Source organism: Pecten maximus, unplaced genomic scaffold, assembly GCF_902652985.1.
Source record: "Pecten maximus unplaced genomic scaffold, xPecMax1.1, whole genome shotgun sequence".
In the NCBI taxonomy this organism is placed as follows: Eukaryota; Metazoa; Mollusca; class Bivalvia; order Pectinida; family Pectinidae; genus Pecten; species Pecten maximus.
Window position 1 is genome coordinate 1 of NW_022982659.1, and position 25,049 is coordinate 25,049.

The 25,049-nt window shown below is 38.2% G+C and overlaps 2 protein-coding genes across 2 annotated transcripts; one reads left to right on the forward strand and one right to left on the reverse strand.

Annotated features, from left to right (window-relative positions):
• Nucleotides 1–2,053: 2,053 nt before the first annotated feature.
• On the reverse strand, nt 2,054–6,652 carry LOC117320718 (transmembrane protein 45B-like). Its single transcript, XM_033875229.1, has 2 exons — nt 6,110–6,652; nt 2,054–3,990 (listed from the first exon to the last, which is right to left on the reverse strand). Exon 2 carries the CDS (start codon nt 3,954–3,956, stop codon nt 3,093–3,095), a length of 864 nt encoding a protein of 287 aa, XP_033731120.1. The 5' UTR covers nt 3,957–3,990; nt 6,110–6,652; the 3' UTR covers nt 2,054–3,092.
• A 404-nt stretch (nt 6,653–7,056) lies between these two features.
• On the forward strand, nt 7,057–23,806 carry LOC117320717 (xanthine dehydrogenase-like). Its single transcript, XM_033875227.1, has 11 exons — nt 7,057–7,078; nt 8,176–8,366; nt 9,491–9,604; nt 10,137–10,298; nt 13,416–13,544; nt 14,416–14,546; nt 16,213–16,350; nt 17,089–17,212; nt 19,959–20,055; nt 20,184–20,291; nt 20,664–23,806. The coding sequence occupies exons 1-11, from the start codon at nt 7,057–7,059 to the stop codon at nt 20,735–20,737; spliced, it is 1,290 nt and encodes a 429-aa protein (XP_033731118.1). The 3' UTR covers nt 20,738–23,806.
• Nucleotides 23,807–25,049: the final 1,243 nt, after the last annotated feature.

Genomic DNA, 25,049 nt, shown 5'->3' on the forward strand with positions numbered 1-25,049 from the left:
TAGCGTGTGTTGTCACTCCCGATCATGGGGTTAATTAATAATCAGACCAAATTGATAGATAAAAGGTGTATTTAGAAGCCATGACATTTAATCACTCCGGTAAAACATTTCGGTAGTCGTCTCTGATAATCTTCGCCGCCATTGAAATCAGCGGTCAGTGAGTAAATTTTACGGAACTATAAAACAAGCGGACCAATTTCAAACACAAACAATTAGCGATGTCTCACTCATAAGTGTCATATTGCAAACTTATACATAACTATCCAAGTAAATCGATTATTTGTCATTCAATCATGCATTCTCCAACCGATCGGCATTCCGTATTTTATATGCACATAACGTAACCGCATGTGTCTTTAGCAGAAAAGCCTAACGACTTACGTAAGTGTGCATTGTACTTCTTTTGCTTTATCTGTTAAACGCGATATAAGTGTTTTGTAAAGATACATAGTTTGTTTAATTAATAAAATGCTTAGGTATAATTAACGATCATCACGAAGACACCGAGGACATGTAACGTTAACAAGAAAACATTGATCTATTGTCAACCATGAATAATTCGAAGTCCCTCTGTTTCGAAGTTTTTCTGTTAGTCCCTTGAACTTCGAAACATCGAAGTTTGACTGTAACCAGCTTTCAAGGTTACAGACAAATTACATTTTCCTCTGTACTATCAATAGACATAGGGCCATATTAGATGTGAAGAATGCTAGAAGGACATGTTTCAAAGTTTGTTAAAAGGGGTAACCTTGACTTCTCCAAGGTTAGAGAATGACTTAAAATGATTCTGATTTAACTTGGTCAAATATTATTACCAGTATGTATATGATAAGCTCGGTAAGACTGGGTATTATTGTTTTTCATTCCAAAGGTCTTAGTGTTAAGTTTGTATATTTGTTTGAAATATGCTATTGATGTTTATTCATATAAATGACCTTGACCCACTTTGAAAGTTGCATGTATGCAAACTTTCACGTAGTGTACGTTTGTGTTTCAGAATTTTCTTGACTCAAGGGTCATGGCCAAATTTACTGTAAAGTTATGGTTTATTGGTTATTATAAACAACATTTGTACAGTTTTTGAATTTTGCAGATTTTTACTGATCCAAAATGACCAGTTTTTAAAAGCTGGAAATACCAATTAATTAATAAAAAAAAACCTGTTTAGACATAAGAGACATTTCAATATGATGACACTATAAAAGCATCCATCATTTCAGTTAGATGACACTTTGAAAGGGCAACAGTGGCCAAATCATTTCAGTATAAAATCTATAAATGCATCTATCATTGGTTCCACCATTTTAGTGAGATATCTCTATAAAAGTATTTGTCAGTGACCCCATCATTTCAATGTGATGACACTTGAAAGCATCCATCAGTGGCCCTGTCATTTGTGGATACCTTTAATCACATTACTACACTTTATTACTAGTTGAAGCATTGTTGTTGATGATATTATGATGTATTTGTTCTTTATCCTTTGTGTTTGAGCATCATGTAACCATTTTGTATTTCTTGTGGGTGTTTTGGTCCAGAAAAAGGTTTCACTGAAAAGTTTACCTAACATTGTCCAAAATGTTAGAACTCTTTCTTCATGAGATTTTTAAAAATTTAATATGATGTTACTTGTTTATCCATATGTATGTATTAGAGGTGCAACTATTCACTAATTCACTAATTGTTCAGTTGTCATTGGTAACATGATACCTAAGAATTGACCTTGTATTTCCAGTCTTGTACCGATTATCTCCCCTTTCTCATGCAAAAAATAGACATGATCAATTGGCATAACACATTACCAATTGTTTACCCTATATAGTGAACATTTACAGAGAAATCATAGCTTATTCAGTTTCTACTGAACACATGTTGACGTGCCTTAGTGAACAGGCAAGAATAACCTACATACCCTGAATAGATCATAATTGTTGATGTTTATCCTGTCGTTATTCTGTACAGACCTGTACAGTATCTGATGTTTCTTTGTGTCTTTGGCAAGAAAACAAATTACATTCTTCCACAATTTGTCACAAATTTCATATACCCACAACAGTTATTAACTTCCAATTGGTACATGTTTATTTTTCACAAATGGAGGAATCGCTTTGCTCCATCATCATTATTATTACATAAGATATCGCCATAGTAACATCTTAGAACTGAGCCAAGGATCAGAGGCATCTAATGTTATAGAAGTAGGAAGCAGTTATGAAATTTTATTCAATTTAAGAATTTCCACATATTACACTAATGGCTGTGTATATTGTGATATACATCATATTGTGTCCCTTCAAATGTGATAATCGTTTCATATTGTCACTACCCAGGAGATACACACCTCTGTTAGATATACATATTTATTACATTTTTACCAGTGAAATATTAGAAGGTGATAAAAACTTAAATCGTCTCTTGTGGCACTATAACTTTTGGCTTTGACCAATCAGAATTTGGCTTTCTATTCACTGCATTACTAAAATCTGTTAATTTTAGTGTAGATCCTACGAAGCAAAGATAGAATGAATGGCTATATTTTGCCATATTTTTGTGCGATTGAATGATCTTTCTGTAGAATATACATGTAGCATATATTTCATAAGTATGACAGAATATCAATATTTTAGGTAAGTGCAAACGTATCATATATATCTAAATGACAATTACATTTGTAAGTGGTCAGCAGAATACTTTCATATTTTTAGTAGTTGATGGTCCTTGATTTCTCACTATTTCAGTGAGAAATGTGTGTGGTATGTATTTTGAATCCAAAAAATAAACATATCTGTAAACGACACACAGAAGATGTTTTAGTCTGTAAGTCATCACTTATGATTCTGTATTAAATGTTTCATAGCTTATATTCACAAAAATCTATAATACATATAACTCAAAAATTCACTTTGTGGAGGTAGAATCAGTTAAAAACATGTTCTAAAATTATCTGTAAAATTATCAGGAACACTGCTTAACATATGAACTATATCACTTTTACTGTTAAATATATGAACTATATCACTTTTACTGTTTAATATATGAACTATTATTAAATATCACTTTCTGACTTTCCTTAATCAAAATATGTTGAACAGTCAGGTTTCAAATTCCGAGTTGTCACTGTCCATATTAACTGGGATAAAAGTGTTACCATTAGTCTCTGCTGTGGCCATTAATGGTTTCATATCTATTTCAATGTTATTATTTGGCCTGAACTTTTTATGAAAACAAGTCACACAACCACCGATGCATAACATAATTATAAAAGTTACTCCGCAATGCCACGCAAAATACATTGTAGCTATCAGATGTGAGCGGTGATGCTCTGGATCCCATTCCTTTGCTCCTGGTAGAGGGTTATATAGAATGAATCCAATCTGCCAGAACCAGGTCCCTTGTAAAAAGATGAAATAAGTCCTTGCCAATGCTATGTGGAAGCTGTGTCTCCACTTCATTTCGGCCATCACAGCCAGTATGTTAGCCCCAATGGTGTAAACTAGAAGTGTGTGGATTAGGACGTCTAGAGGGTCCCTGCCACTCAGGTGAAACCTAAACAAGATTCCTTCCACTACTACAGCAAATATCATGCTCACATAGTCTAAATCCTTAAGGACCGGAAATCGGTAATACACCAACAAATCCGCAACTCCTGTCATACCAAAGAAAAAGAACATAGTGGAATGCTGTGCATTTTCTGGTGTGTTGAACACTCCGTTGTTCATTCCAGTGTAGATCTCCAGACTTACACCTACAGTGGCGAAGAAGATCTTGATGAGTGATTCGATTGGCCACGTTTTAGTCCTGCCACAAAAACACACACAGGGATATGTCGGAGTGGAAGTAAATGGGAGTTTTTTTCTGCAACAAGTCAAGTATCTATGATACATTTGAAAAGTCCACCATAATGCAAATATGATGAAAAATGATCCTGGAAGGGCATGGCCTGCAAAAGTTCCCATGGTTCATCAGTTGTTTCTCGATAAAGGGAAATACCTACAAAGACAGAAAAATCAAATGTAATGGTTGATACAATTTGTTAGACAAAATATCAGTCATTAGTATTTAACATGAACACAATGCAAATTATACAACTAAAGACCAGGATTTCAATCCTATATATTCATTCACATTACATCTCCAAAGGACCAGTGAGATTATGTCTTGGTGCCGCATCCGTGGTCTGTCCATAGCACCAACCTTGTGTATCAGTTGTACACTCTCAACTTATTAAGCTCGTATTCATAGGATCATTTTTTGGTCAGCAGTCATTAGGTTAAAAGGTCACATAGGAACATTTGTAAATAATCATCTCATGAAGTACTCAACACATTTAGTTCATATTCAAACCATTGTAGGAAGACATTAATTTTGATGCCTGTTAGAAAGAAAAATTATACAACTCACCACTTCATATCTTTAGGATTTCCTCATAACCATTTACTGATGAGGGGTGGGGTATTAGTCCCCACATAACCATTTACTGATGAAGGGTGTGGTATTAGTCCCCACATAACCATTTACTGATGAGGGGTGGGGTATTAGTCCCCACATAACCATTTACTGATTAGGGGTGGGGTATTAGTCCCCTTATAACCATTTACTGATGAGGGGTGGGGTATTAGTCCCCACATAACCATTTACTGATGAGGGGTGGGGTATTAGTCCCCACATAACCATTTACTGATGAGGGGTGGGGTATTAGTCCCCACATAACCATTTACTGGTGAGGGGTGGGGTATTAGTCCCCTTATAACCATTTACTGATGAGGGGTGGGGTATTGGTCCCCACATAACCATTTACTGATGAGGGATGGGGTATTAGTCCCCACATAACCATTTACTGATGAGGGGTGGGGTATTGGTCCCCACATAACCATTTACTGATGAGGGGTGGGGTATTAGTCCCCACATAACCATTTACTGATGAGGGGTGGGGTATTAGTCCCCTTATAACCATTTACTGATGAGGGATGGGGTATTGGTCCCCACATAACCATTTACTGATGAGGGGTGGGGTATTAGTCCCCACATAACCATTTACTGATGAGGGGTGGGGTATTAGTCCCCTTATAACCATTTACTGATGAGGGGTGGGGTATTAGTCCCCTTATAACCATTTACTGATGAGGGGTGTGGTATTAGTCCCACATAACCATTTAATGATACGGTTAGGAGTGTAACTTACGATTCCCCATGTACACCATGTAGTGATACAGGTTGGAGTGTATCTTACGATTTCCCATGTACACCATTTAGTGATACGGGTAGGAGTGTATCTTACGATTCCCCATGTACACCATTTAATGATACGGGTAGGAGTGTATCTTACGATTCCCCATGTACACCATTTAGTGATACGGGTAGGAGTGTAACTTACGATTCCCCATGTACACCATGTAGTGATACAGGTAGGAGTGTATCTTACGATTCCCCATGTACACCATGTAGTGATACGGGTAGGAGTTTATCTTACGATTTCCCATGTACACCATTTAGTGATACGGGTAGGAGTGTATCTTACGATTCCCCATGTACACCATTTAGTGATACGGGTAGGAGTGTAACTTACGATTCCCCATGTACACCATTTAGTGATACAGGTTGGAGTGTATCTTACGATTTCCCATGTACACCATTTAGTGATACAGGTTGGAGTGTAACTTACGATTCCCCATGTACACCATGTAGTGATACAGGTTGGAGTGTAACTTACGATTCCCCATGTACACCATTTAGTGATACGGGTAGGAGTGTATCTTACGATTCCCCATGTACACTATGTAGTGATACAGGTTGGAGTGTAACTTACGATTCCCCATGTACATTATGTAGTGATACAGGTAGGAGTGTATCTTACGATTCCCCATGTACACCATTTAGTGATATGGGTAGGAGTGTATCTTACGATTCCAGATGTATACCATTTAATGATATGGGTAGGAGTGTATCTTACGATTCCCCATGTACACCATTTAGTGATATGGGTAGGAGTGTATCTTACGATTCCAGATGTATACCATATAGTGATATGAGCTGGAGTGTATCTTAATGAGCCCCCATGTTCACCATTCACTGTCACAGGGTGCTAATTAAAGGGTAGGGTATTTCTTACCTTATGTAAGGTTGACGTATGTGTTAGCTGTATTCCACAAGTATTCCAGAAACTGTATTCCACAAGTATTCCAGAAACCGTATTCCACAAGTATTCCAGAAACCGTAAATAAAATAAATCCTCCACAAACCTTATGTAAGGTTGATGTATGTATTAGCTGTCTGCAAGTATTCCTGAAACTGTAAATAAAATAAATCTTCCACAAACCTTATGTAAGGTTGATGTATGTATTAGCTGTCTGCAAGTATTCCTGAAACTGTAAATAAAATAAATCTTCCACAAACCTTATGTAAGGTTGACGTACGTGTTACCTGTCTACATGAATTCCAGAAAATTTTAAATGTGGATTGTTATGTCTTAATATTCAATTCACACCACCCAACTGAAGTAGAGCCTTACTGATAAATGGTGAAGTTATAGATATCACTACACCAGCCCACCGAACTGTGGCCTTGTCGATACAGCCCACCCAACTCTGGACTTGTCGCTGCTCACTACACTTGGCCGAGATCTGCTGATAAATACCTTTATCTATATACCCTGTGTACTGTAACAGTAGATCTTATATCTGTTTTATTATACACCCACTGGACTTAGAGAACAATAGACGCAATGAGAATCAGGAAAGTCCTATAACAGTCTAAATTCTCTGGTTCTTTTTGTAATTGGGGGCGAATCGTGTCTCTACTTTATCATATAAGTGGCCTTATCATTTTGATGATCCATTCGGACAGGACAGGTGTATTACTCTGAAGTCAATCAGAACTACCTATCACCTCTTGGGTCCATGGTCCACTAGGCCTATATGAAATCCGTACTGCTAGGGATTTTAAAAAAACTTGTTCTTACCGACCTTTGGTTTTAGGGACTCATGAAAGAAGGGTCTCGACAACTTTTGAATGTTTGGTTTTTATACACCCGTCAAAATTTGACAGGAGTATTATAGAATGGCATTTTTGTCTGTCCGACGTAAAGTTTGGTTTGTCCAGCAATCTCTTTCAAACTTCATAACTTTGTGATCATGACATGAAGTTGTGTCTCCCTCAAAAGAATTCAACTGGTTTTGCAAAAGTTATTCCTTTTATTTGTTTCAGTATTCATTGTTTTGTCGGGAGATCTCCTCGTACATTTTTTCAACTGATTATTTGAAACTTAGTTGGTTTTATAATTGTGATACGTTTTGATGTTTCCTTGAAAAGAGTTTTGATTTGACAGTTTTTACAAAAGTTTTTGCCCTTTGTTTATTTTTATCCCCCGCGAAACGCGTTTGCGGGGGATATTAAATTGGGCTCCGTCCGGCCGTCCGTCCGTGTGTCCGTCCGAGATTCTTTTCCAGGCTATAACTCCATAACCGTTTGACGCAGCTCCTTGAAAATTTCTGTATATATCAGACTAGTGCCCTAGTTGTGCATTTTGCTATTGCGGACCTTCCATTTTCGGTATTTTTTCTGTCACCATGGAAACTTTGTCAAAAATACCAAATTACTGTTTCCTTTTGTTTCCGGGCTATAACTCCAAAACTGTTCAACGCAGCTCCTTGAAAATTTCTGTATATATTAGACTAGTGCCCTAGTTGTGCCTTTTGCTATTGCGGACCTTCCATTTTCGGTATTTTTTCTGTCACCATGGAAACTTAATCAAAAATACCAAATTACTGTTTCCTTTTGCCTATTTTTTTTTTTTACTGATTTCTTAGCATGTATCATTGTCATGACATAAATTAATGTTTCCCTGAAAAAAAAATCTGATTCAACTATTTTTCCAAAAGTTATTGCTGTTAGTTTGTGATGTTGAAGAAAATTATATATTAACTTTGTAGCGAAAAGTGAGATTTATAGCATGCCAGATTGACACTCTTAAGGTGATGCAAATCTTATTGATTCAGATTGTGCAGGTTTTAACTACTCTAAGTGAAAAGAGAAAATGCTTGGACCAAACAACAACACTGTAATAGACAGGTATCCGGATTAGACAAGGGTTGGTTTCAACAAGTTATACAGACCTTTGAATATTCATATATAAATGGTTTTCACCGTACACTTAAGGGTTTTTCTTACTATTTGTAGCCTACTACTGTCAGAACTGGCACCTGATTCCCATTGGGCTGAAGACAAACACACCACTCAATACAGCAGCCCGATCACCAGGATCCTGCCCCTCCATCTTTATAACGGAATCTATCATGGAACATGTAGCCAGAGTTGTGAATTTGGACCCCACTGAGGTCAGGAGGGTCAATCTCTACCAACAGGGCCAGGTGAGGTGTTCTATGATACTACTTATACTAGCATACCCCTAACAGAAGTCGCTGTTCTGTGACATACCCTGTATATTCACTAGCTCACCTGTACAAACACAAGTCGCTGTACTGTAACATCCCCTCTATACTTATTAGCTCACCCGTACAAACAGAAGTCGCTGTACTGTAACATACCCTCTATATTTATTAGCTCACCCGTACAAACAGAAGTCGCTGTACTATAACATACCCTGTATATTTATTAGCTCACCCCGTACAAACAGAAGTCGCTGTACTGTAACATCTCCTGTATATTTATTAGCTCACCCCGTACAAACAGAAGTCGCTGTACTGTAACATACCCTGTATATTTGTTAGCTCACCCCATACAAACAGAAGTCGCTGTACCGTAACATCTTCTTTATATTTATTAGCTCATCCCGTAAAAACAAGTTGCTGTACTGTAACATCTCATGTATATTTATTAGCTCACCCCATAAAAACAGAAGTCACTGTACCGTAACATCTTATTTTTATTAACTAGCTCACCCTGTACAAACAGAAGTCGCTGTACTGTAACATACCCTGTATATTTACTAGCTCACCCTGTACAAACAGAAGTCGCTGTACTGTAACATACCCTGTATATTAACGAGCTCACCCTGTACAAACAGAAGTCGCTGTAAAATCTTATTTATATTTACTAGCTCACCCCATATAAGCAGTCCTTACTGTACTGTGACATACCCTGTATATTAACGAGCTCACCCCATACCTAACAGAAGTCGCTGTACTGTAACATACCCTGTATATTAATGAGCTCACCCTGTACAAACAGAAGTCGCTGTAACATCTTATTTATATTTACTAGCTCACCCCATATAAGCAGTCCTTACTGTACTGTGACATACCCTGTATATTAACGAGCTCACCCCATACCTAACAGAAGTCGCTGTACTGTAACATACCCTGTATATTAACGAGCTCACCCTGTACAAACAGAAGTCGCTGTACTGTAACATACCCTGTATATTAACGAGCTCACCCTGTACAAACAGAGGTCACTGTAACATCTTATTTATATTTACTAGCTCACCCTGTACAAACAGAGGTCACTGTAACGTCTTATTTATATTTACTAGCTCACCCCATATAAGCAGTCCTTACTGTACTGTAACATCACCAACCTTCTGACCGAGCTGGAGACAATGGCTGAAGTTACACAAAGGAAAACAAGCATAGCAGCGTTTAATCAGGTATTGTTTGACTTGAAATCACTATTGACATTTAAATTGTTAACTGTATAATTTAAGCCTCAGCCATACTGTAATTCAGAATTGATGTATGACTTGTTTTCTTCTGTACTTCCTGAGCAAGCAATTATACCAGGGTGATAAAATTCTGTCGATGTGTGCCAGAATACAATGGTCATATGATATGTGGGTTGGCCACAAGCTACTCCAAGTCTATTTATAGTTAAATGTTGTCACGTTTGTACCATAGGTATTTGGCCAATTGTTATCTCCGCAGAAATTAACTACCCGTGACACATACACATGCTATCAAGATTTTTTATAATGACCACATAGAAAAGTCAATACAAAATATCTATTACGATTTATACGCTTTATTTATCCAACATTATAAGCCTATACCTAATAATAAGCCAACACATGTCCAATGCATCTCACAATTGTCCTATTATGCCCTAACAAATGTATTCCCCAACCCCTACCCTTATAGAAAGGTCAGTCACTGTCTACATAGGGTCATGTTTTACCTTTCTAGAACAACCGTTGGAGAAAGAAAGGACTGTCAGTAGTCCCTTTGAAGTTTGCGCTTGCATGGGAAGGAGCACACTACAACTGCCTTGTGGACATCTATATGGGTGATGGCAGTGTCGTCATTGATCATGGCGGCATCGAGTGTGGTCAGGGTGTCAACACTAAGGTAGGGAGACGTGGGGTGTGGTCAGGGTGTCAACACTAAGGTAGGGAGACATCGAGTGTGGTCAGGGTATCAACACTAAGGTAGGGAGACGTGGAGTGTGGTCAGGGTATCAACACTAAGGTAGGGAGACGTGGAGTGTGGTCAGGGTATCAACACTAAGGTAGGGAGATGTGGAGTGTGGTCAGGGTGTCAACACTAAGGTAGGGAGACGTGGAGTGTGGTCAGGGTATCAACACTAAGGTAGGGAGACATCGAGTGTGGTCAGGGTATCAACACTAAGGTAGGGAGACGTGGAGTGTGGTCAGGGTATCAACACTAAGGTAGGGAGATGTGGAGTGTGGTCAGGGTGTCAACACTAAGGTAGGGAGACGTGGAGTGTGGTCAGGGTATCAACACTAAGGTAGGGAGACGTGGAGTGTGGTCAGGGTATCAACACTAAGGTAGGGAGACGTGGAGTGTGGTCAGGGTATCAACACTAAGGTAGGGAGACATCGAGTGTGGTCAGAGTGTCAACACTAAGGTAGGGAGACGTGGAGTGTGGTCAGGGTATCAACACTAAGGTAGGGAGACATGGAGTGTGGTCAGGGTATCAACACTAAGGTAGGGAGACGTGGGGTGTGGTCAGGGTGTCAACACTAGGGTAGGGAGACGTGGAGTGTGGTCAGGGTATCAACACTAAGGTAGGGAGACGTGGAGTGTGGTCAGGGTATCAACACTAAGGTAGGGAGACGTAGAGTGTGGTCAGGGTATCAACACTAGGGTAGGGAGACGTGGAGTGTGGTCAGGGTGTCAACACTAAGGTAGTTAGACGTGGGGTGTGGTCAGGGTGTCAACACTAAGGTAGGGAGACGTGGGGTGTAGTCAGGGTATCAACACTAAGGCAGGGAGACGTGGAGTGTGGTCAGGGTATCAACACTAAGGTAGGGAGACGTGGGGTGTGGTCAGGGTATCAACACTAAGGTAGGGAGACGTGGAGTGTGGTCAGGGTATCAACACTAAGGTAGGGAGACGTGGAGTGTGGTCAGGGTATCAACACTAAGGTAGGGAGACGTGGAGTGTGGTCAGGGTGTCAACACTAAGGTAGGGAGACGTGGGGTGTGCTCAGGGTGTCAACACTAAGGTAGGGAGACGTTGAGTGTGGTCAGGGTATCAACACTAAGGTAGGGAGACGTGGAGTGTGGTCAGGGTATCAACACTAAGGTAGGGAGACGTGGAGTGTGGTCAGGGTATCAACACTAAGGTAGGGAGACGTGGGGTGTGGTCAGGGTATCAACACTAAGGTAGGGAGACGTGGGGTGTGGTCAGGGTATCAACACTAAGGTAGGGAGACGTGGGGTGTGGTCAGGGTATCAACACTAAGGTAGGGAGACGTGGGGTGTGGTCAGGGTATCAACACTAAGGTAGGGAGACGTGTAGTGTGGTCAGGGTATCAACACTAAGGTAGGGAGACGTGGAGTGTGGTCAGGGTATCAACACTAAGGTAGGGAGACGTGGAGTGTGGTCAGGGTATCAACACTAAGGTAGGGAGACGTGGAGTGTGGTCAGGGTATCAACACTAAGGTAGGGAGACGTGGAGTGTGGTCAGGGTATCAACACTAAGGTAGGGAGACGTGGAGTGAGGTCAGGGTGTCAACACTAAGGTAGGGAGACGTGGAGTATGGTCAGGGTATCAACACTAAGGTAGGGAGACGTTGAGTATGGTCAGGGTATCAACACTAAGGTAGGGAGACGTGGGGTGTGGTCAGGGTATCAACACTAAGGTAGGGAGACGTGGAGTATGGTCAGGGTATCAACACTAAGGTAGGGAGACGTTGAGTGTGGTCAGGGTATCAACACTAAGGTAGGGAGACGTGGGGTGTGGTCAGGGTGTCAACACTAAGGTAGGGAGACGTGGAGTATGGTCAGGGTATCAACACTAAGGTAGGGAGACGTGGGGTGTGGTCAGGGTATCAACACTAAGGTAGGGAGACGTGGAGTGTGGTCAGGGTATCAACACTAAGGTAGGGAGACGTGGAGTGTGGTCAGGGTATCAACACTAAGGTAGGGAGACGTGTAGTGTGGTCAGGGTGTCAACACTAAGGTAGGGAGACGTGGGGTGTGGTCAGGGTATCAACACTAAGGTAGGGAGACGTGGGGTGTGGTCAGGGTATCAACACTAAGGTAGGGAGACGTGGAGTGTGGTCAGGGTATCAACACTAAGGTAGGGAGACGTGGAGTGTGGTCAGGGTGTCAACACTAAGGTAGGGAGACGTGGGGTGTGGTCAGGGTATCAACACTAAGGTAGGGAGACGTGGAGTGTGGTCAGGGTATCAACACTAAGGTAGGGAGACGTGGAGTGTGGTCAGGGTATCAACACTAAGGTAGGGAGAAGTGGGGTGTGGTCAGGGTATCAACACTAAGGTAGGGAGACGTGGAGTGTGGTCAGGGTATCAACACTAAGGTAGGGAGACGTGGGGTGTGGTCAGGGTATCAACACTAAGGTAGGGAGACGTGGGGTGTGGTCAGGGTATCAACACTAAGGTAGGGAGACTTGGAGTGTGGTCAGGGTATCAACACTAAGGTAGGGAGACGTGGGGTATGGTCAGGGTGTCAACACTAAGGTAGGGAGAGGTGGCGTGTGGTCAGGATACTTTCATAGAGAGATGCTCAGCTTAAGGCCTAAAGTGAGGCATTGTCAAGGGAAACATAAGGAAGAAGAAAGTTGTTAAAAAAGAGGACTTATTATAAGATTCCAAATTCAGTTGCTTCTTACAATAATGCAATTGGAGCAGCAGGTACCACTCTTGTGTCCTACATGCAGGGCCAACTATTTATCAACTTGTTGAGACGTATGACTAAGCTTGAAGAGAAATACTATTTATCAAGTTGTTGAGAGGTATGACTAAGCTTGAAGAGAAATACTATTCATCAACTTGTTGAGATGTATGACTAAGCTTGAAGAGAAATACTATTTATCAAGTTGTTGAGAGGTATGACTAAGCTTGAAGAGAAATACTATTCATCAACTTGTTGATACATATGACTAAGCTTGAAGAGAAGTACTATTCATCAACTTGTTTAGAGGTCTAACTAAGCTTGAAGAGAAATAATATTTATTAACTTGTTTTCTATTTGTAGACAATCCAAGTCTGTGCCTACAAGCTGGGGATCCCTGTAGATATGATTAGAGTGGTAGCCAATAACACTGTCGTCAACGCCAACAGTATCACCACTGGGGGCAGCATCACCTCTGAAATCTGCTGTCTGGTAAACAACCAATAGAAACGATCTGTGTGTATCAGTTGTCAGTGTCATGTGACTAGAGACAGGTGTTATGTATGAGATACTGTGTCTGTGTGTGTCAGTGTCATGTGACTAGAGACAGGTGTTATGTATGAGATACTGTGTCTATGTGTGTCAGTGTCATGTGACTAGAGACAGGTGTTATGTATGAGATACTGTGTCTGTGTGTGTCAGTGTCATGTGACTAGAGACAGGTGTTATGTATGAGATACTGTGTCTGTGTGTGTCAGTGTCATGTGACTAGAGACAGGTGATATGTATGAGATACTGTATCTGTGTCAGTTGTCAGTGTCATGTGACTAGAGACAGGTGTTATGTATGAGATATTGTGTCTGTGTGTGTGTCATGTGACTAGAGACAGGTGTTATGTATGAGATACTGTGTCTGTGTGTGTGTCATGTGACTAGAGACAGGTGTTATGTATGAGATACTGTGTCTGTGTGTGTCAGTGTCATGTGACTAGAGACAGGTGTTATGTATGAGATACTGTGTCTGTGTGTGTCAGTGTCATGTGACCAGAGACAGGTGTTATATATGAGGTACTGTGTCTGTGTCTGTAGTCGGTGTCATGTGACAGAGTCATGTGTTATATATAAAGAGATGTAGTGACTATGACAATTGAGGTACTGTATCTGGGGGGTCAAATTGTACAAATGTGATTATTTTTGTACGAAAGCTTCTCTAATTTAATGTAGGTATACTATATGTTGTATCATGGTTTTAAATTTAATCTTATTTGCAGTATGTAGTCATGTAAGATATAAGTAGGTGACATTACTATATCAAAGAATTGTGCCTGATGTACAAACTGAATATGCTGTCATTGTTTTATTAGGGGATTATCAAATGTTGTGACAAACTGCTGGCCAGAATCGCACCTGTTAGAGCCAAAATGTCAAACCCAAAGTGGAAAGATTTGATTAAACAGTGTGGGCTTGATGGTATTGACCTCACCGCCAGATACCAGTAAGTCACATCAAAACCAGATACCTGTAAAAACTAGATACTGTACCAGTTAGTCACATTACAACTAGATAGTGTAACAGTTAGTCACATCACAACTAGATACTAGTTAGTCACATCACAACTAGATACTGTACCAGTTAGTCACATCACAACTAGATACCGTACCAGTTAGTCACATCACAACTAGATATTGTACCAGTTAGTCACATCACAACTAGATAGTGTACCAGTTAGTCCCATCACAACTAGATACTGTACCAGTTAGTCACATTACAACTAGATACAAGTTAGTCACATCACAACTAGATACTGTACCAGTTAGTCACATCACAACTAGATACTAGTTAGTCACATCACAACTAGATACTGTACCAGTTAGTCACATCACAACTAGATACTGTACCAGTTAGTCCCATCACAACTAGATAATGTACCAGTTAGTCCCATCACAACTAGATAATGTACCAGTTAGTCACATCACAACTAGATACTGTACCAGTTAGTCACATCACAACTAGATACTGTACCAGTTAGTCCCATCACAACTAGATACTGTACCAGTTAGTCACATCACAACTAGATACCATACCAGTTAGTCACATTACAACTAGATACAAGTTAGTCCCATCACAACTAGATAATGTAACAGTTAGTCCCATCACAACTAGATACTGTACCAGTTATTCCCATCACAACTAGATAATGTACCAGTTAGTCACATCACAACTAGATAATGTACCAGTTAGTCACAACACAACTAGATACTGTACCAGTTAGTCACAACACAACTAGATACTGTATCAGTTAGTCACATCACAACTAGATACTGTACCAGTTAGTCACATCACAACTAGATACTGTACCAGTTAGTCACATCACAACTAGATACTGTACCAGTTAGTCCCATCACAACTAGATACTGTACCAGTTAGTCACATCACAAGTAGATACTGTACCAGTTAGTCACATCACAGCTAGATACTGTACCAGTTAGTCACATCACAACTAGATACTGTACCAGTTAGTCACATCACAACTAGATAATGTACCAGTTAGTCACATCACAACAAGATACTGTACCAGGTAGTCACATCACAACTAGATACTAGTTAGTCACGTCAAAACCAGATACCTGTAAAAACTAGATACTGTACCAGTTAGTCACATTACAACTAGATAGTGTAACAGTTAGTCACATCACAACTAAATAGTGTACCAGTAAGTCACATCACAACTAGATATTAGTTAGTCACATCACAACTGGATACCAGTTAGTCACATCACAACTAGATACTGTACAGTTAGTCACATCACAACTAGATACTGTACCAGTTAGTCCCATCACAGCTAGATACTGTACCAGTTAGTCCCATCACAACTAGATACTGTACCAGTTAGTCCCATCACAGCTAGATACTGTACCAGTTAGTCCCATCACAACTAGATACCATACCAGTTAGTCACATTACAACTAGATACAAGTTAGTCACATCACAGCTAGATACTGTACCAGTTAGTCACATCACAGTTAGATACTAGTCAGTTTAACTCATCAATGTCCTGAAACAGTAGTTCACTAAACTTTGTTGGCAAACTGTTTGTTAGAAAAAAATAGAGAACAGACTTGTATTCCTGGAAATATATCTTGATGAACTTAACTTTTTAGGACATCACCAACAGTGCCCAAAGGTGATGTTATAAACTACTTCAGTTATGGAGTGACCTGCTCTGAGGTGGAGCTGGACATTTTGACTGGACAGTACCAGATATCACGGGTGGACCTGCTTTATGACTGTGGAGAAAGGTATGGCTGACCAGTAGCCTTGCTTTGTAATACCTGTTAGGCCATTGTTACTAAAATTATGTGGATGATAGTGATAGGAAATTAATTAATTTAGATGATAGTCTAAAGGTCTAAAATGGTAAGATCATCCTTTATCTGTACACTGTCATTTGTCCTTCTGCCCATCTATAGCTAATCCTTGTTATTGCTATTTCTTGAGAAGTATGAAAAGGATCTTTTTCAAAGTTCATATTTAGGTTCCTCATAGTCCCCTGTAATGTGTTGTGTTTGTTGAATGTTTTGACTGATGGAATCACATAGCTGACAGGCAGCCATTTTGAATTTTGACAGATGAAATTCTCTGTCTACATTTCTCATAAACTTTGTTATGGTTCTTTCCAAAATTTCGTATCTACAGCTACATTCTGCATCCAATTGGTTCTAAGTTGGGCATGATAAATTTTTGAATTCATTGAAACACAAAAATTTAAATTGAATTAGGACAAAAACAACAGAAAATTTCAAAATATAGAACCAATTTAATCATAAAATGATGGGTGCCAAGCAACTTCGAAGTTGGGTGCAAAGAACCCCCAAAGATCTTTTGTCTTTATCCCTTAGGAGCATCAGAACAAACGCAGAATGTAGCTGCAGATATTGCCATACACTTAAAGTGAGTTGTTTTAATCTACAGTATAATAAAATGTCAAAGATAACATTGATATGTCTTTTGATAATCTCATTTGTTTGTTTTTGTAGCCTGAACCCTGAGATAGACATAGGACAAGTGGAAGGGGCCTTTGTGATGGGACTGGGGTACTGGCTTACAGAGGAGCTGAAGAATGACCCTGCAACAGGAGCCCTCCTCACCAACAGTACTTGGGTAAAGAACCCTGTAGATAATACCCTGTCCTAACCCTGTAGATAATACCCAGTCCTAACCCTGTAGATAATACCCTGTCCTAACCCTGTAGATAATACCCTGTCCTAACCCTGTAGATAATACCCTGTCCTAACCCTGAAGATGATACACAACTTCTGTCCTAATTCTTTGGATAATACCAAACCTCTGTCCTAATCCTGTAGATAATATCAAACCTTCATCCTAATCCTGTAGATAATACCCTGTCCTAACCCTGTAGATAATACCCTGTCCTAACCCTGTAGATAATACCCTGTCCTAACCCTGTAGATAATACCCTGTCCTAACCCTGTAGATAATACCCTGTCCTAAGCCTGAATATAATACCCTGTCCTAAGCCTGAAGATAATACCCTGTCCTAACCCTATAGAAAATACCCTGTCCTAACCCTGTAGATAATACCCTGTCCTAACCCTGTAGATAATACCCTGTCCTAAGCCTGAAGATAATACAAAACATCCGTCCTAATCCTGTAGATAATACCAAACCTCTGTCCTAATCCTGTAGATGATACCCTGTCCTAAGCCTGAAGATAATACCCTGTCCTAACCCTATAGAAAATACCCTGTCCTAACCCTGTAGATAATACCCTGTCCTAACCCTGTAGATAATACCCTGTCCTAACCCTGTAGATAATACCCTGTCCTAACCCTGTAGATAATACCCTGTCCTAACCCTGTAGATAATACCCTGTCCTAAGCCTGAAGATAATACCCTGTCCTAACCCTAGAGAAAATACCCTGTCCTAACCCTGTAGATAATACCCTGTCCTAACCCTGTAGATAATACCCTGTCCTAAGCCTGAAGATAATACAAAACATCCGTCCTAATCCTGTAGATAATACCAAACCTCTGTCCTAATCCTTTAGATAATACCAAACCTGTCCTAATCCTGTAGATAATACCAAACATCTGTCCTAATCCTGTAGATAATACCAAACATCTGTCCTAATTCTGTAGATAATATCAAACCTCCGTCCTAATCCTGTAGACAATATCAAACCTCTGTCCTAACCTTGAAGGTAATACCAAACCTGTCCTAATCCTGTAGATAATACCAAACCTTCGTCCTAATCCTGTAGATAATACCAAACATCTGTCCTAATCCTGTAGATAATATCAAACCTCTGTCCTAATCCTGTAGATAATATCAAACCTTTGTCCTAATCCTGTAGATAATACCAAACCTCCGTCCTAATCCTGTAGATAATACCAAACATCTGTCCTAATCCTATAGATAATACAAAACCTTTGTCCTAATCCTGTCAATACCAAACCTCTGTCCTAATTCTGTAGATAATATCAAACCTCCGTCCTAATCCTGTAGACAATATCAAACCTCTGTCCTAACCTTGAAGGTAATACCAAATCTCCATCCTAATCCTGTAGATAATACCAAACCTCCGTCCTAATCATGTAGATAATACCAAACCTCCGTCCTAATCCTGTAGATAATACCAAACCTCCGCCCTAATCCTGTAGATAATATCAAACCTCTGTCCTAACCTTGAAGGTAATACCAAATCTCCATCCTAATCCTGTAGATAATACCAAACCTCTATCCTAATCCTGTAGATAATACCAAACCTGTCCTAATCCTGTAGATAATAGCAAACCCCCGTCCTAATCCTGTAGATAATATCAAATCCCCGTCCTAATCCTGTAGATAATACCAAACCCCCGTCCTAATCCTGTAGATAATACCAAACCTCCGTCCTAATCCTGTAGATAATACCAAACCTGTCCTAATCCTATAGATAATACCAAACATCTGTCCTAATCCTGTAGATAATATCAAACCTCTGTCCTAATCCTGTAGATAATATCAAACCTTTGTCCTAATCCTGTAGATAATACCAAACCCCCGTCCTAATCCTGTTGATAATACCAGATTTAGATAATACCAAACATCTGTCCTAATCCTTTAGATAATACCAAACCTGTCCTAATCCTGTAGATAATACCAAACATCTGTCCTAATCCTGTAGATAATATCAAACCTCTGTCCTAATCCTGTCAATACCAAACCTCTGTCCTAATCCTGTCAATACCAAACCTCTGTCCTAATTCTGTAGATAATACCAAACCTCTGTCCTAATTCTATAGATAATACCAAACCTCTGTCCTAATCCTGAAGATAATACCAAACCTCCGTCCTAATCCTGTAGATAATATCAAACCTCTGTCCTAATTCTGCAGTGATATCAAACCTCTGTCCTTATCCAAAGCCTACACCTTTACCCAAAATCCAAACCTCAATAGTTATGACACTAAAGTCAAGGTCACTTACTATTTCGTGGTCATTGCATAGAGAGCTTTCTTTTTGGATTGATTGTACAGTAATTCACAAGTTATAGCAATCAAATTATTCTCTTATCAAAGCATAAAAAGGAAAAATATCAGTCCACTTCCCAAGTATAGTATTAAAGTTGGGGATGGGCTCATTTGTGAACCATTTTTTAGCTTACTATTTTTGAATTTGACAAATCATTATTCTGAAAAAAATGAAGGGGGCAGTATTTGGAGATAAATATGGTATACATGTATATATCAAACTGGACGAAATAATTGGTATCAGTATAAAACATGAGTCGTTGGTTGATGTGGTGATATTTCTCAATGACCAAATCTGGAGTCCATTCAGTATAACTTTGGTCTTAGTTGCAACAGCATCTGTTGCAGAATTAATAAACGTTTTCTGTTTCAGGAGTACAAACCTCCCCTTTGCAAGGATATCCCAATAGACTTCAGGGTACACTTACTGAAGAACGCTCCTAACCCAGTAGGGATTCTCAGGTCAAAAGGTTTGTTTTATACCATTAGATTCTTCCATCCATAACAGTTTCTTTAGTAAATTAGCATAGTTGATTATAAAAAAAAACACTTATTAAATATTATTTAAGGTGAAGGATTTATATTTTTTTTCCCCCAGCGAGCGGCGAGCCTCCGCTCTGTATGAGCTGTTCAGCCCTGTTTGCCCTCAGGCATGCAGCAGAAGCTGCAAGAGCAGAAATTGGACAGAATACATTCTTCCCACTCTGTAAGTCTCCTCTAAATATTTTACTACTGTCAGAACCTCTGATGACTTACTTAACCTTTCGGATTAGTGCTGAAAATATTTAATGACTCTTTTTGAGTGTTGTGAAGGTTACGACAAAAAAAATGTCTTAGTTTGTAGATTAAAACAGGAAGTTTCCCTGCTTCTTAACTACCTAGTGTCCTTGAGGCGAGCTAGAACAGATAATTTTCCAAATCGTTAACAAGTCCCCGAGTCACAAAATCTCCAGAAATCTGAAACAGAAAGTTTTCTGTGAATTTATGTAACATACTTTCAACCTCCTCAAAACTCATGACAGAGAATTTTCAGTAAGAATATAAGTTCAGTTTGAATTTTTTTTTTTTTTTTTTTCAGCTGCACCAGCAACAGTTGAGAAAATCAATACAGCATGTCTTCTGAAGCCTGACCAGATGATTCTGACGGCTTAATTGGCAAAACTTTTACCCAGCTGTGTAACTTCACTAAATGGACAGTCTTGGCCACAGCGACACAGAAAGGAACAATTCCTAGATACTTTTTTATTAGAAAGTTACAAGAATGTTGTGTGTTGTAATATGAAGCAATGATTTTAATTTGGTGAAAATTGAAGAACCTGGTGAAGAATTGTGTATGGAAGACTGAATACCTACTTGTGAAGAAAATGACGCAGAGAAAGACTACGAAAGGAAAATATAATTAAACGGACCTAACTATATACACATATACTTCTCTTTGAGATTGACTGAGATGTGATGTATTGTTAATTAATTTAGTAAGGTTGTAAGTGTTACCCGAGATTGACTGAGATATGATGTATTGTTAATTAATTTAGTAAGGTCGTAAGTGTTACCCGATATTTACTGCAATGTGATGTATTGTTAATTATTTAAGTTTGTAAGGGTTACCCCACACTGTTCGTGGTAGAAAATAATATTGTCTATATAACATTTTTGAGCTTTGTATCTAATAGGACCATGAGAATTACTGTAAATGTACTTTTAATTATTTGGTTCACTCATATTTAGCATATTCCCAATTTTATCACTTTAGTGCAATGATGAACTGGCACGCCAAAATTATTTTATATAGAAATAGTTCAGAGAAAGTGCAAAAAGTGCAATCATAATTTAGCAGAATACTTCCAGCGTGAAAAGCATTAAAATAAGATGACCACTAGAATATGTATGCTTACAGTAACACGGTGTGAACACAGCGGTGTCATTACCAGGAAATATGCAACTGTACATATATGTAATAAACAAAATTGATGCATAGATGCTCTGTAATTAGGGTGAAACTGCTGTATGATGTAGTTTTATATTGATTATACTTCATCTGTTAATTAATCTGTAATTATCAGCCTACCCATCCATCTGTTTATTTGGTTGTCTGTCCATTCTTCACGCAGATTTAATTGTTTGTCCATTCTCCCTGTAGATTTTGTCCTGTCTTTTCATAGCTGTCATTTTTTTCCTCTAATATAACGGTTGACACTTTAGGCTGTTTAATTCAATCATTAAGTATTTTAATTAATCTCTTTTTTCTGATATGCCTGTGACTTTATTGTCTTATTGCTAGTCTATCTGTCTTCCTCTCAATCCAGAAATCACGACTTGTAATCTACTATTAGTTTATATAGTTTATATTAGTCCCACAAACTAGTCAAATAGATCACAACCAAGAAGAAAGAACCCTTCAACATTTCGTGTTGTACAGTGTTGCCACCTGACATTTTTCGCCTCCAGGTATATATATATTAGTTACAAAAAACCTAAAATGACTTACATGTATTGATCAAAGTATTTTTTGGTTCTTTTTGTAATTTTACATTCCAACCAAAAAGTGGCAGAAATGAAAGGAATTTGTATTTTAAGCAGACATCAATACTGGCACTTACCTGTTATTGCAGCACTTCTATCTGTACAGTGTTTGTAAGTAACTGCTGGTTACAACCTGTCTCCAGGGACTTGTTATTGAGAATTTAGAAGTCTTGAAATTTAATGTGATCACATACAGTTTTTACCTCCCTGTTCTACAGCAGTTTCATATTTAATCTACTGTTAAACTTTCTCATGTGAAAATTTACATCTGATGAATTAAAACTGTTGCACAGTTGAAGAATTAAAACTACTGCACAGTATGAACAAATGTATATGAATATTATATCATGTGTAAAATCAGGTCTACAATGTATAAATAATGAGTTTGACATGTTGTTGGATATACTAAAACATAGAGACATATTTTGAGGTAGACGTACTAGTCCTATAATTATTTCTCTGGTCTCTATTGTGTAATAAATGTATTCACAATTCACAGCTGACCTCATGTCCCCAGTTGGAAACTTGTCATTTTAATACAAAATTCCTCCATGTTGTGGGGTTTTGCAAAAGTTAGCTCCCTTTATGAAGATTTCATTTACCATGGATGTTATTTACCATTGATGTTAATTTGAATGGCCCAACATATTTGTTGCTTAGAAAATTTATAGAAAAAACGTGAAAATGTCTTTATAATTAGCTGCTCTCTGAAAATTTACTAGACTTTTAAGTTTCATCTTTTTCATGGAGGAAATCTGTATGTATATAAATATCTAAAAGTACAAAAAAGTGCTTGACAGAATAATGTTGTGACCTTCAAATAAACGTAGAAATCTGTCTATTATTTGATAAAATTTATTTTGACTGTGTAAAAGCAAATTTATAAATTCATTCCTGGCATATGAAATTCTGTTGTACAATTGTGAGTCATGCTCACAATGGCGAGACTTATTCAGAATAATTAATCATATAGTACATGTATATGCTTATATCATTAATTAATCCTGGTATGTTTTGTTACTTTATTACATGGTAATATTTTATCTGTCCGGTGGTGTTAGTAGTTTAATAGTTTAAGTTAATATTTAAATGAATCCTTATTTTACAGAAGAAACACCAACTTTCCGTAATGGATTGGTGCTGTTGAAAATACTGGTTTGTTTAGTGTTAAATATTGCATTCAAACATTTATAAATCACTGCTACTGATGTTTGTTTGTGTTTATCAATGTGTTCAAACATGATGTTTGAATGTTAATTTTTGTGTTCAAACATCTTCGAAATTACTGATAGTGATGTTTGTTGTGTTAATTGTTGTGTTAATTGTTGTGTCCAAACATCTACAAATTACTGATAGTGATGTTTGTAAGTGTAAATTGTTGTGTCCAAACATCTACAAATTAATGATAGTGATGTTTGTAAGGTTTAATTATTGTTTTTAAATATCTTTAAATTTTGACATTTACAAATTATGACTTTAAATTGTATTCTTTTGAATTTATTTTGGTGGTATATACATTATTAAACAGAAAGAATTATATATCCTAGTCATTGTTATTATCAAGTCTAAACTAGAGCTATAGATATTTGTTTATTGTTATATTATAGTTGATTTATACTTATTATACTGTTGAAATATTTGCTATCCAGGTGAATTATACGAGTAGTCATGAATAAATTGAAGATGATTATACATTAAGTTTTGTGAAGTCCTTTGTTTTTTAAGGTAGTTGTCCAGTCCTCCAAAAAGTTTTTTTTTTTTTAGGAATTTCGCAGTTCCCGAGCAACAGAGGTTTGAATTAAATTATTTTATTAATGCTGTAAAAATAATAAAATGTTCCTTTGAAAGTCGTGAAAGTTGTAAGTGTGCAAACAGCTTAACAGTATTAAAAAGTGTATTTAAATCCCTAATATTCACATCAAAACAAGAGCTAGAAAATACAGTAATGCTGAAAATCACATTTCAAGGGAACCTGTCTTGTTAGCACAGACAAAGCAGTCTTGCATGTTAATTAGCTACTGACAAAGTAGTCTTGGTTGTGAATTAGCTACTGACAAAACAGTCTTGGTTGTTAATTAGCTACTGACAAAACAGTCTTGGTTGTGAATTAGCTACTGACAAAACAGTCTTGGTTGTGAATTAGCTACTGACAAAACAGTCTTGGTTGTGAATTAGCTACTGACAAAACAGTCTTGGTTGTTGATTAGCTACTGACAAAACAGTCTTGGTTGTGAATTAGCTACTGACAAAACAGTCTTGGTTGTGAATTAGCTACTGACAAAACAGTCTTGGTTGTTAATTAGCTACTGACAAAACAGTCTTGGTTGTTAATTAGCTACAGACAAAACAGTCTTGGTTGTTAATTAGCTACAGACAAAACAGTCTTGGTTGTTAATTAGCTACAGACAAAACAGTCATGGTTGTGAATTAGCTACTGACAAAACAGTCTTGGTTGTGAATTAGCTACTGACAAAACAGTCTTGGTTGTTAATTAGCTACAGACAAACAGTCTTGGTTGTTAATTAGCTACAGACAAAACAGTCTTGGTTGTTAATTAGCTACAGACAAAACAGTCATGGTTGTGAATTAGCTACTGACAAAACAGTCTTGGTTGTGAATTAGCTACTGACAAAACAGTCTTGGTTGTTAATTAGCTACAGACAAAACAGTCTTGGTTGTTAATTAGCTACAGACAAAACAGTCTTGGTTGTTAATTAGCTACAGACAAAACAGTCTTGGTTGTTAATTAGCTACAGACAAAACAGTCATGGTTGTGAATTAGCTACTGACAAAACAGTCTTGGTTTGTGAATTAGCTACTGACAAACAGTCTTGGTTGTGAATTAGCTACTGACAAAACAGTCTTGGTTGTTAATTAGCTACTGACAAAACAGTCTTGGTTGTTAATTAGCTACAGACAAAACAGTCTTGGTTGTTAATTA